The following is an 11,634-nucleotide window of genomic DNA, read 5'->3' as shown; positions in this document are numbered from 1 at the left end:
ATCTGAGGAGAAACAAACTAATTTACTAAATAAGATATCGGAATGCAAAACAACACACTATAATACAATATAATTACAATTTAAGCTGATTAATCCAATACAGAGAGAGAGAATGTCCCAAAATCAAGGTAGGCCTTACTCTACTACCGACGATCAGACGGCTGGAGAGCGAGGTGCTGCCAGGATAAGAAACGGGCAGAAAGAGAAGGGACGAGGTCTCGTGATCTGCAAGTTTTTATCTTTTCCCTCTGGCCAGAAATGGTAATAGAGGAGCAAAGTACCCTGTGGAATGTAGTAGCCCTTCTCTTCTGAGAACCAGGTACATACACTACATGATGTTATGATGTGGAATACCAATAACCAAAAATCATAAAACCATGACACAGTTGGAAGGACGATGCCCTCCCGCAGGGACAGGGCTGTGCTACCTGTGCAGGGGTTGCAGGGAGGTGGGCAGGGAGACAGGTGCCATTCTTGCTGCTGGAGCTCACGCTCCCATGGCTAGAAAGCTGCGTGCCAGCCTGCTGCCTGCATGCCAGGGCAGGCAGAGTGAGGAGGGAGGCAGCAGCAGGCTGCAACCAACCTCTGTGCAAGGAGGGTGCAGAAGGGCTGTGCTGGAACCCTGGGAGGTCTGGAGAACCACGGGCACTCAGGGAGTGCATAGAGGCAGGTTTGAAGGAAGGAAAAGAGGTGTCTGCTTAGGAAGGGTCCAGGTTGTGCCTTGGTGTGGGGGGCAATGGATGTCTCACTGTGTCCCTGGCTGGGAGAGCAGAGCAGGTCTGTGGGGATCCGCTGTGCCTGCAGAGCAAGGGCCAAGGCTTTGGTCCTGGCTGAGGTGTCACCTTCCCCTTTGTGTTTGGGATCCAGAGGACATTTCTGGGGATTCCTGCCAACCCCATCCTCAGCCACTGCCCCACCTCACCACCTCCCACCCCAACTGAGCCTGCTTCCACCTCTGCCAGAAATGTGCCAAAGGCCCCGGTGGGACCCAACACTCCGTCTGGCACCAGACCTGGGGGAGTACAGGAAGAAAGAAGAAGTGACGCTGAGCTGCCCTGAGGGTTTACAGCCATCCTACACCCACGTCAGATGTGCAGGACGTGAATGGGCTTCAGATTATGCTGGATCTGTTCACCGAAACAAGTGGAAGGGGAGGAACAGCGCTGGTGCCTGGATTCCCATTGAGGGGACTGTGCAGTGTCTTGGTAAGTGGGGTGGCAGGAGGTGCCTTCTCTGCAGCCCTGTGCTCAAACGTTTTGCCCTCATCCCTCTCTGAGTTTCCCACCTCAAAAATACGTTCAAGAACACCATCCTGATGCCTGACAGCATCCCTTATATTACCCTGGGGTCAATACCTAAGTGCACTCCCCAGTGAACATCCATCCTGACCCTGCAGCCCCAGCCCCCGCTGACACGCACCCCTTCCACCTCTGCCAGGAACATGCCAAATGCCCTGGTGGGAGCCAGCTCTGCCGATAGGGCTGTAATCTGGCAGCCAGGGGAGAATGATGGGCACAGATGGGCCCATTGGTTGTGTCAGGAGCTGCAGTGCCCGTGGGCACATCCTGATGAGTGGTGGGGGCCTGAAGTTTGCCTGAAGTGGCGCGGTCACCTCCAGCAGTGACAACAGACCCAAAGTTCATGTACAGCTTCTGAAAACACTGTGGTCTAAAACTCCTCCGGCTTCTCCATTCAGAGAACTGAATGAGCTGTTACACCCTCTGGCTTCCCCTTCTTCCAGCTGGGTTGGGAACGGGGTTGTGAGTCTGCAGCACCATGACAAGGGTGGAGGGGAAGGGAAAGAAGTGACTCTCCTGCAATGCTTCTTTCACAGAGGCCTTCCAGATTGTCCCTGGGACCCTGGAGGTTTCCAGCACCAGCATCAAACTGAACTGGACCTGCAGCTTCCCTGATGCCTGCCAGGGCATGCAGGCCACGTGCCGCCTGGCAGGGCCTTCCTCTCCTCCCTGTGAGGCTGAGCAGGTCACTGGAGTGGAGTTCCTACACGGTCAGAAGGGAACATTCACCTGCCCACCTCTGCAGCCCTTCACTGAGTACATTGTCACCATCTCGGTGCCCGCCAGCACAAACCTGTTCTCACAGCTCATCAAGACAAAAGAAACAGGTAATTGTCCCCCTACAGTAATGTGATGGTTGGAGTCTGTCCTGAGTACAGCGATCACCAAACACGAGACTTTTCAGTCTTTGGTGATGAGTGGAAAGCAGTTAGCAGAACTGCTACCTTGGATTTCTGAGGGCAGAATTTGGGCTCTTTAGAGACCTGATCGACAGAGCCCCTTGAGAGGCAGTTTTGAAAGGTGAAGGAGTCCAGGAAGCCCGGACTTCTTCCAGAGCAAAATCCTCATGGAGCAGGAGCAGATCATCCCAATGCACCCAAAGTCGAGCTGCTGCAAGAGAAGGGCAGCATGGCTGAACAGAGCTCCCTTAGAAACTCGGGAGGTAGAGGAGAGATCATGAATTCAGGAAGAAGGGGCAGGTAATGTGCAAGGATTGTAAAGCTGTTGTCAAGTTACACAGGGAGAACATTGTAAGGGCCAAAGTACAACTGGAACTCAGTTTGGCTAGCGCTGTAAAAGACATTAAAAAGTGCTTTTATACATGCAGCAACAGCAAAAAGGGACTAAGGAGAATCCCTGTACTTTATTGGCTGTGAGGGGAAACAGAGTGAAGAAAGATGAGAATAAGGCTGAGGTGCATTATACCCTTTTTTCCTCGGTGCTTATTAGCAAGGCCCACTGTTGTTAGGGTACCCACGCCCGCGAGTTGCAAAATGGGGACAGGGAACAAGGAGAAGACACTATAATCCAATGGGCAACTGCAGGCAATCTCTCCGTGTTTTAAATGTTCATAATTCTGCGGGGCCAGAGGGAATTCATCCAAGGGAAGGAGCTGGGGAATGGCTGGTTGCTGGACAACAGAAGTGTTCACTTCTGGGGACAGTTTTATTTAACGATTTTATCAGTAGTCTGAGTCAGGGGAACTGAGTGCACCCTCATTAAGTTTGCAATCTTACTTAAATGAGTTGGATGTGAATGTCAAATACATGAGAGCAGGATACAACTGCAGAGGGATTTGGATAGGCTGCATCAGTGGGCCAAGTCCAACTGTAAACCATTCAATGAGGCCAAATGCCAGGTGGTACCCTTGGGCCAATACAACCTCATGCAGAGGCACTGGCTTTTGGAAGAGTGGCTGGAGAACTCCTCAATGAGCCCAGGTGGCCAACAACACCAATGGCCTCCAGGCCTGCAACAGTACTACTGTGGCCAGCAGGACTAGGGAAGGGATCTTCCCCTTGTTCATGGCACTGGTGAGACTTCACCATACTGAGTTCAGTTTGGGGTCCTCACCAAATATCAAGCACACACATGACCCCATCTTCCTGTGCTTCCAGTGCCACAGAAGCTGGAGCAGCTGCAGCTGAATGCCAGCACAGGGATGATCACGTGGAAGGCGTTGCCCTCCTGCCAAGGGAAGATCGTTGGGTACCAGGTAACAGGGCAGACACCCGGCACTCCTATGGTTGAGGCAGTGTGGGTGATGGGGGATGATGCAGTAGAGGTGCTGAGGGAGCTGCAACCAACACTGGGTGCTGGTTGCTTTCTGGCCATGAGGTGGGGAGGTTCCCACAGGCAGGTGGGTGCCACCGCCCTCCAGCTCCATGTCCTGTCCCCAGCTGAACATCACGGCCAGGGCCTTGCAGGACGGCGGCTTCCTGCAGATCAAGCGGCTGAGGCTGAGCAGCCAGACCACGGAGCACCTGCTGCCCGCATACAGCCCTGGCACCAGGTATACTGTGGCTGTGCGGGGCCTCACAGCCGTGGGTCCTGGAGCTGCATCACTGTGGGAGTTTCACACCAGCGGCTCAGGTGAGGGCCTCTACACACAGCTCCTGCTCCCACCCCTCCAAGATGCCCCCATGCCATCTGCTGATGCTCATTCTGGGCATTTTCCTCTGTAGAGACCCCAGGGCCACCTGATGGCTGCTCCTATCTCATGCTCAATGTCTCCCCATCCCAGGGGACAGCCATTCTTCCCCTGCACCCCATCTCCCAGGCCTCTGAGGCAGTAAGGTGAACACAGCCCTGGCTGCTTTGCTCTTGCAGCGCTGAGCAGAGCTGCCCCCCTTAAGCTGCCTTAAGTCCAACTCTCTCCATCCCCATCTCCACGTCCTTCCCTTTCCACATTGTCATCATCCATCCTTATATCTATCCCCCCTCTCCTTCTCCATCCTCATCACCGTCTCACAGCCCAGTCTCCATTCCCAGGCTCATTCCCTTCCCCATCTCCATCCTCATCCCCATTCCCATTTCCATCCCCATTCCCATTTCCATCCCCATTCCCATTTCCATCCTTGTTCTCATTACCATCCTTGTCCTCATTCCCTTATCATCACCACCCTCAACCCTTTCTCTATCCCCAGTCCTCACCCCCATCCCCAATCTCCATCCTCATCCCCATTCCCATCCTCATCCCTAACACCATCCCCATCCCCTCCTGAATCGCCATCCTCATCCCCTCTTCAGTACCCTTCCCCATCCCCATCCCCTCCTCAGTCCCCGTCCCCATCCCCGTCTCACAGCTCTGCCTTGCAGTGAGCACCAGCTGCTCGTGGCTGTGACACACAACAGCACGGTGCTGGAAGATGCCTGCTCGGGGGAGCTGCAGCCCTCCAATGACAGCCACCCGCCTGACCCCTACGTGGCCGCCGTGCTCAACCTCAGCGCACCCACAGATTTCATGCTGGGTGATGGGACCCGCGGGCAGGGCTTCCACAATGCTCCCCTGCGCCCGGGATGGGACTACACCGCCCTCCTGCGCCTTGTCCGGCGCTCACCGCAGGTACCCGTGCTGGGGGCTCTTGGGGACGGGGCAGGGCAGCGACCCCCGTGTCCTCAGCCATGGTCGGGGCCTGTGGTGGCCCTGGGTGGAGGCCCCTTGCTGCGGTGCGGGCGGTGCTGTGGGGTTGCTCTGAGCTCTCCCTCCTGTCCCCTTCAACAGGCGGAGACATTCACCTGCGTGTGCTACAGCTTCTCCATGGGTAAGAGGTTCCTCTGCCCCACACCTGTGCCCGAGGCTGTCTCTGCATCCCCCCTTTTCCCAGCCCCAACGCTTGCAAGGAGAAGAGCTGGGGAGTGCAGGAGTTCTTGTGGGAGCAGAGGAAACTCCTGTTTCCTGGATACTGGGAGTATTTATTTGCTATAACCAGATCCTACCTCCATCTTCTTGGATGTTCTCTGGATCCCGAGGCTCCCTGTGGGTGCACAGGCTTTGGTACTTCTGGCCGCTTGGGCAGGTGTGCATGGCTGGCAGCAGGATCCCCTGCAGCTTCTCTGCCATCATCTCACATCACATCCCAGTCCTAACAGTGCCCCAGTCCACGTGCAATCCCAGAAACACTAACATCTCACCCAGCTCTTGCCGTGCTGGGGGAAGGCATGGAGACATGCCCATGCTGAAGGGTGTCACACCCAACATCACCTCTCCTTCCGCAGCAGCATGGCTGTTCCCTAGCACAGAGCTTGTGGTGGGAAATGAAAGGAGCTGCTTTTCTCCCAACAAAGCTGTGGGGTCTCTTTCTGCTGGGTTTGAGTTGTGTGGAGCCTGATCCTGGGCTGTGCTGGATGCAGGGCAGGAGTTAATTCATCTGCTGCACAGATGGGCTCTTTAGAGGGAGCCTTCTCCTTGTCTGTTGTTACCAGCCTGCTGTTCACCAGGGGGCTACACGCTCCTGAACTTCGCTTTTCCAACTGATGTACTTGTCTTTCTTATCATAGAATCAGCTAGGTTGGAAAAGACCTACAAGATCATCCAGTCCAACCATCCACCTGCCACCAATAATCCCACTAGACCAGGTCTCTCGACGCTATATCTAAATGTTTCTTGAACACCTCCAGGGATGGTGACTCAACCACCTCCCTGGGCAGCCATTTCAGCTTTCTCTGCAGCCTTGTGCTCAAACTTTCTGCCTTCATCCCTCTCTCAGTTTCCCACCTTAAAACTGTGTGCAGGAGCACCGTCCTGATGTCTGACCATACTCACAGCTGAGCCAGGCTGTTTGTGCTATAGGATGTCACTTCCCCAGACTGATTCTTGATCCATGCCAGGCCCTTTTCAGGCAACAATCACTTCTTCCTTTTATCCAATCTACATCTCTCCTCTTTTAATTTGAAGATGTTTCCCCTCGTCCTATCATCACAGATCGTGATGAAGAGCCTGTCCCTGTCTTTCTTACAGCCCCCCTTTTCATACAGACAGGCTGCTCTCAGGTGTCCCACAGCCTTCTCTTCTCCAGGCTGAACAGCCCCAGTTCTCTCAGCCTGTCCAATAGGAGAGCTGCTCCAGCCCTCTGATCACCTTTGTGGCCCTCCTCTGGACCCGCTCCAACAGCTCGCTGTCCTTCCTGTGCTGGGGGCTCCAGAACTGGACACAGTACTCCAGGTGGGGTCTCACGAGAGCAGAGCAGAGGGGCAGAATCACCTCCCTCGACGCTTCTCTTGGTGCAACCCAGAATATGGTTGGACTTCTGGGGTGGCCCATGCTGCTGGCTCTTGCTGAGCAGGAGCGTGGCTGCTACCCCTGGGGCTGTGAATCCTCTTGCTAGCCAGATTGCATTGTGCAGTTTATGGGTATGGAAGCCTTCCCATAATCCAGAGCCTCCCTGCCTCTTTTCTGCCCATTAGAGCTGAAGGCATTACATGTCTGCGACTTGCTGCCTCTCCCTGCAGAGCTGTGGATCCTGGACGCACACACCTGCATGCAGGCACACACTTGATGCCAAGGCCTGGGCACTCCCCCCAGGCTGTGACACCCACTGCTGGCTGTGTGTTAGTTTCAGGGCAGTTTCTGGGCTCCTGGCCATGGACAGCGGTCACAGTGGTGGTTGTGCTCTCAGTGATGGTCACTCTCTCTGCGGTGATTGTGTGGTTCGTGCTGTCCAGGCAAGTAGTCTTGGGACTTGGAGCTGCTGTGCTGCCTCAGGCCACGCTGTGCTACTGGGGTGGCTGGTGACAGCGTGGGCTTCCTGCTCTGCTCCCACCCTTTTCAAGCAACAGGGATGCTGCTGGCTGGTGCCACTGTGGCTCAGCTGTAGGGCTGATAATGGGGTCATCTGAGCGTCATCCTCGTGACTGGGGCAGGGACTGTGTGTGCTGGGAGACCCCGTCCCTGTGGCCACTGCTGCCAGCGCTGCTGTGCCTTGGGATGCTGACGGGCAATGCCTGCCAGCTGGGGAGAGGCCTGGGCACAGAGAGTGTAGAGCTCTTCTTCCTCAGCCACTGGGTTGAGCGGGGCCCTGGGCCATGTCAGCCTGTCTCCAAACTCAGACCATCCCTTTGTCTTCCCAGGAGAAGGAAGGCCGTGCCCATCAAAGCCGAGGAGGAGCATTATATAGGTAGGGCCCCAGCACAGGCCCAGCTGTGGGGCCGGGGTGGCAGGTGGGGGGAGAGCAGGTCAGTCCCCGAGCTGCTGTCAGAGTCTGCCCCTTCCTTCCACACACCCTCGTTCTCTTTCTGTCCCTGCAGAGCTGCAGCCCTATGAAAACTCAGACGTCTACTGCGTGATCAAGGGGAGATCTCTGTCAAAAGAAGAGGCAGGTAGGAGGTGGGATGCTGTGCCTGTGTTCCCTGAGACAGCAGGGGCAGGCAGTGCCCGGTGCCCCAGCCCGTGCCAGAGCTGCGAGAGCTCCCTGCACTGCTCAGGGCTCACAGCAGCCTCTACCTGGGTGCCGCTGGTGTCCGCAGGTACAGGTGGCCAGGACAGAGAGCCAGCATCCCCATCTCTGCCCGTCCTGGAGCCCTCAGGAGACTGACCAAACAGTGTGGGAGTGGAGAAGATGGGGAGAACATCCCTGGATCAGTGGTGATGGCACTTCCCATTGCCTCTTTGTGAGTCTTGGTCCGGCACAGCTGGAAGCAGGACTGCATGTATGTTGCGCTGTGTTATTGCTCCCACCCATGTTTTCACTGCCCCATCCTCACGCAGGGCTTCCCAGCTCCTCTCCACCTTGTGTCCCCGTACCCATCGAGCCCCAGAACTCTGCTGGAGTTTGGCCCAAGTGCGCTGCCCTCGCATCTGTGCTGCTGTGTCTGAAGAGCCAATAAATTGTTTTGGTTTTCAAGGGGCTGCCTGCTCCTTACTACATCCACGTGGTTGTGGTTCCTCCCTGCTATGTGTGTGAAAACTCTGTCTATCCTTCTCTTCATGGGGGAGGTGAGGCTTGTGCAGCCCCAGCAGTTCTGAGGAAGCACCCGAGAAGCCCTGAGCCCCCAGCACAGTGACTGGGTGCCATCCCTCCTTCCCTCGTGGGAATGCCACCAAATGCCACAGCTGGTTATGTTGGGTCTTGTTGCTGCATGCAGGCCATTGCAGAGATGTGCATGCTGAGCTCTAGGGAAGAGAGGAAAAGACTCCAGCCATCAGTGGGCAATTAATGCAGCATAGCCCTGAAGATGGGTGGCTGAGGCTGTCTCCTGGTCCTTGCACCTCTGCTGGGTGTCAGTGACAGAAAGTGGCAGCCAGAGAGCTGCCAGCCACCTCTGTGACTGGGTCTGGGCTATGACCTTCTCTCTTTTGGAATGCCACAGATCTCCTGGATTGATGTGGCACTACAAGTTGTTTCACATTTACCACCCCAAAAGGTCACACGCATCTCCTGTGGGATGCCTGATCTCTCCCAAACACAGGGCCCTGGCAGCCAGCCCAGAAGGGACAGCTTGTGGGAGGTCAAGGGCTGAGTTTGAGAAAACACTGATGCCTCGGGGATGCTCTCCTAGCTTCCAGCTCTTTTCAGGTCAGGCATTTCTTAAGCCAGAGGAGCACGCTTGGCATAGAATGGCTCTTGATGGTCTTTTCTCCCACAAGCTTTGAAAATGCAGTCTTCAGTGGTGGGGAGTCCTCCAGTTTGGAGTGACACTGTGTATACTTCCCCTATCTTTTCCTTGTTTCTAATGCTGCCTTTGGAGTGCCTCTCCCTCCTGGTATTTTGGAGAAAATCAAATGGAAACCATTTCCTTTCTCTTCTCTCTCTGAGTGCCTCTCTTTATAGACCTGCCATATCCTGCTTCCCTTTTACTGCAAAAGCTCTTGTGGCTTACTGGTTGCTCCCAGTCTGGAAGACTTTTCTGGAGTCTCTCGAATCAGATTTTGACTGAACGTTCCCAGATTTTCCCATTTGGAAATGGGGGTGCAGAAGGGCACATGGTGTTCAGAAAGCAGGGGAAATAAAACCAGCTAATGAGTGGATTTGCATTGTATTGTCTGAGTATGTAATTGTGCTGAAATGGGCTGTGGGCCGTGAGAGACCTTTGAGAATGCCTGTCTGAGAAACGACCTTCCCCTGCCCTGCTGGTGGTCCCAGTATGCTGTGGTGGAGCCTCTCTTGATCCATACTGGGAAGTGAGGGAAAGAGGTTGCTTACACCAGTGTGGCAGCTGATGACTGAGAAAGAAGAATGAAGGAGGTTGGTGAAACTGAGTATTGCTTTGTGCTTCTGTCACCTCTTGGGTTCCCACCCTCTTTCCACTCCCTTGCCCTCACCACTCTGCCTGCTCTGTCCAGACAACCAACAGAGACTTATTATATCCTCATCTGGAAGGGACCCACGAGGATTATTGAGTCCAGCTTCTCGTCCCCTCTTTTCTCTTACAGAGTCACGCTCCTTTTGGGAGCTGAGTTAACTGGGCAAGGTGGAGGGCCAAGCACGCTCTTTGTTCCTCCACATTGCCCATGTCTCAGTAGCCAATGGTCTTCCCTGTGCTGCTGCCTCTGCACAAAGGTGCCCTTTCTTGTGATTGTCCTCAGGCATGGTCAGTCTGGCAGGCCAGCAAGGGCTCCTTGCACCTTACAGTCTTCCCTAAATGTCCTGCCTTTATTTCATGCAAAGGAACATGCAGGGAGCCAGGGAGCATGGAAGTAGGATGCACCATGCAGGTAGCAGCTGGAAGGTCCCAGTATCAGCCACTGTCTGCGCTGGGGGGCTGGAGGAGGGTGAGCAGTGTCTGCCCAGCTGGAGGTTCCCAGGCTGCCTGTCTGCATGGTGGCATTGGCCAACACATTTCTCCAGTGAGTCTAGTCATGTCCCTTGGCTTGGGAACTGAATCATGGAATCTTAGAGTGACAGAATCATAGAAGTTGGGTTGGGTTGGAAGGGTCCACAAGGATTATCTAGTTCCACTGGGTTGTCACCTACTAGATTGTGTTGCCCAGAAGTCTGTCCAATGTGGCCATGAATATCTCCAGGGATGGGACAGCCACAACTTCTCTGGGCTACCTATTCCAGTGCCTCACTACCCTCATGACAACAAATTTCTTCCTAACATCTAACTTCTATCTCCCCTCTTTTCTTTTGAAACGATTCCCCCTTGTCCTATCACAGTCAGCTGTCATGGTTTTGTGATTTTTTTGTTGTCGGTATTCCACATCATAACATCATGTAAAGCACTGGCAGTTAAAGAGTTAATGCCCTGTTTTCCACGGACTGCCTTTTTCGAGTGCTTGGTTATCTGAGAGGGAGGGGAGGAGCTGCACTGCCCAAGGGTCTTTGGGTCTGGTGGGGTGGTGAAGCGGCCTGGCCAAGCTGGGGTCTGTTCCTTCCTACCCGGTGAAGAAGCAGGTGGTCCCCCTGCAGCTTACCGAGTAAGAATCTCAACTTGTAACTCTCCCTGTTTGATGTATTGGCCTCAATTTCAATATCATATTTAGTAAATTAACGTTCCTCCTCAGATTGGTGCCGCTGTTCTGTTTTACATCCGTCTACGAGTTCCCTACCTTTCCCCTTTTCCCTTTGTTTTCCCCGGGGTGGGTCCCCCGGTCCCCTGCCGTATTAGCCACCAGACCAGTCCGGGCCGGCCCCTAAATCGCTGGAAGTTGTTTTTTCCTTCTTTTTTTTTTTTTTTTCCGGGCCTGTGGGCCCGTGGGCCTGTTGTCCCCCCTGTCATGGACACAGATCCTTAAATAACGCTGTGACATCAGCTCATACAAAATTTTGATCTTGTTTATAAGCTCCATTTATACACTGAATGGCTGCAAGGATCTCTCACCTGGGCCTTCTCTTCTCTAGACTGAACAAGCCCAGCTCCCTCTGCCTTGTCTCATGAGAGAGGTGCTCCAGCCCTCTGATCATCCTTGTTTCTCTCCCCTGGACTTGCTTCAACAACTCCAAGTCTTTCTAGTACCAAAGGGCGACCTGGGTGCGGTAGTCCAGGTGCTACCTCGAGAGGGCAGAGGAGAGGGGGACAACCCCCCTCCTCTTGCTGCTGCCACCTCTCTCTTAATGCAGCCCTGGATGTCGTCGGCTCTCTGGGCTGCAAGAGCACACTGTGGGCTCATGTCCAGCTTTTTGTTCACCAGAACCCCAAGGTCTTTTTCCACAGGGCTCAATGAGAACTCAGTGAGTTCTTCTCCCCGTTTGTACGCATATCTGGGATTGCCCTGACCAAAGTGTAGTGCCTTGCACTTGACCTTGCTGAACCTCATTCTGTCCACGTGGGCCTACTTTTCAAGCTTGTCCAAGTCCCTTTGGATGGTGTCTCTTCCTTCGTTTATATCAACTGCACCATGGCTTAATGTCATCTGCAAATAAGGGGCTGAACGCTGGCTTCAGTTTCCTTCTAC

General features: G+C 54.3%; 1 protein-coding gene across 1 annotated transcript in view; it reads left to right on the top strand.

Annotated features, from left to right (window-relative positions):
- Positions 1 to 8,163, top strand: part of LOC110389685 — a gene marked incomplete at its 5' end in the record, with an annotated part of 9,948 nt that extends 1,785 nt beyond the window's left edge. Inside the window, 10 exons of the mRNA XM_021380527.1 lie at positions 1,835 to 2,125; positions 3,416 to 3,513; positions 3,698 to 3,890; positions 3,983 to 4,094; positions 4,617 to 4,863; positions 5,023 to 5,062; positions 6,854 to 6,962; positions 7,368 to 7,414; positions 7,545 to 7,616; positions 7,764 to 8,163. Of these exons, the coding sequence (XP_021236202.1) occupies positions 1,835 to 2,125; positions 3,416 to 3,513; positions 3,698 to 3,890; positions 3,983 to 4,094; positions 4,617 to 4,863; positions 5,023 to 5,062; positions 6,854 to 6,962; positions 7,368 to 7,414; positions 7,545 to 7,616; positions 7,764 to 7,831 (1,277 nt within the window). The remainder of the gene's footprint in view (positions 1 to 1,834; positions 2,126 to 3,415; positions 3,514 to 3,697; positions 3,891 to 3,982; positions 4,095 to 4,616; positions 4,864 to 5,022; positions 5,063 to 6,853; positions 6,963 to 7,367; positions 7,415 to 7,544; positions 7,617 to 7,763) is intronic.

The sequence above is a fragment of the Numida meleagris genome, chromosome Z (assembly GCF_002078875.1).
Source record: "Numida meleagris isolate 19003 breed g44 Domestic line chromosome Z, NumMel1.0, whole genome shotgun sequence".
NCBI lineage: Eukaryota > Metazoa > Chordata > Aves > Galliformes > Numididae > Numida > Numida meleagris.
The sequence above is the reverse complement of the archived record's forward strand: the minus strand, read 5'-3'. Positions and strand labels throughout refer to the sequence as shown.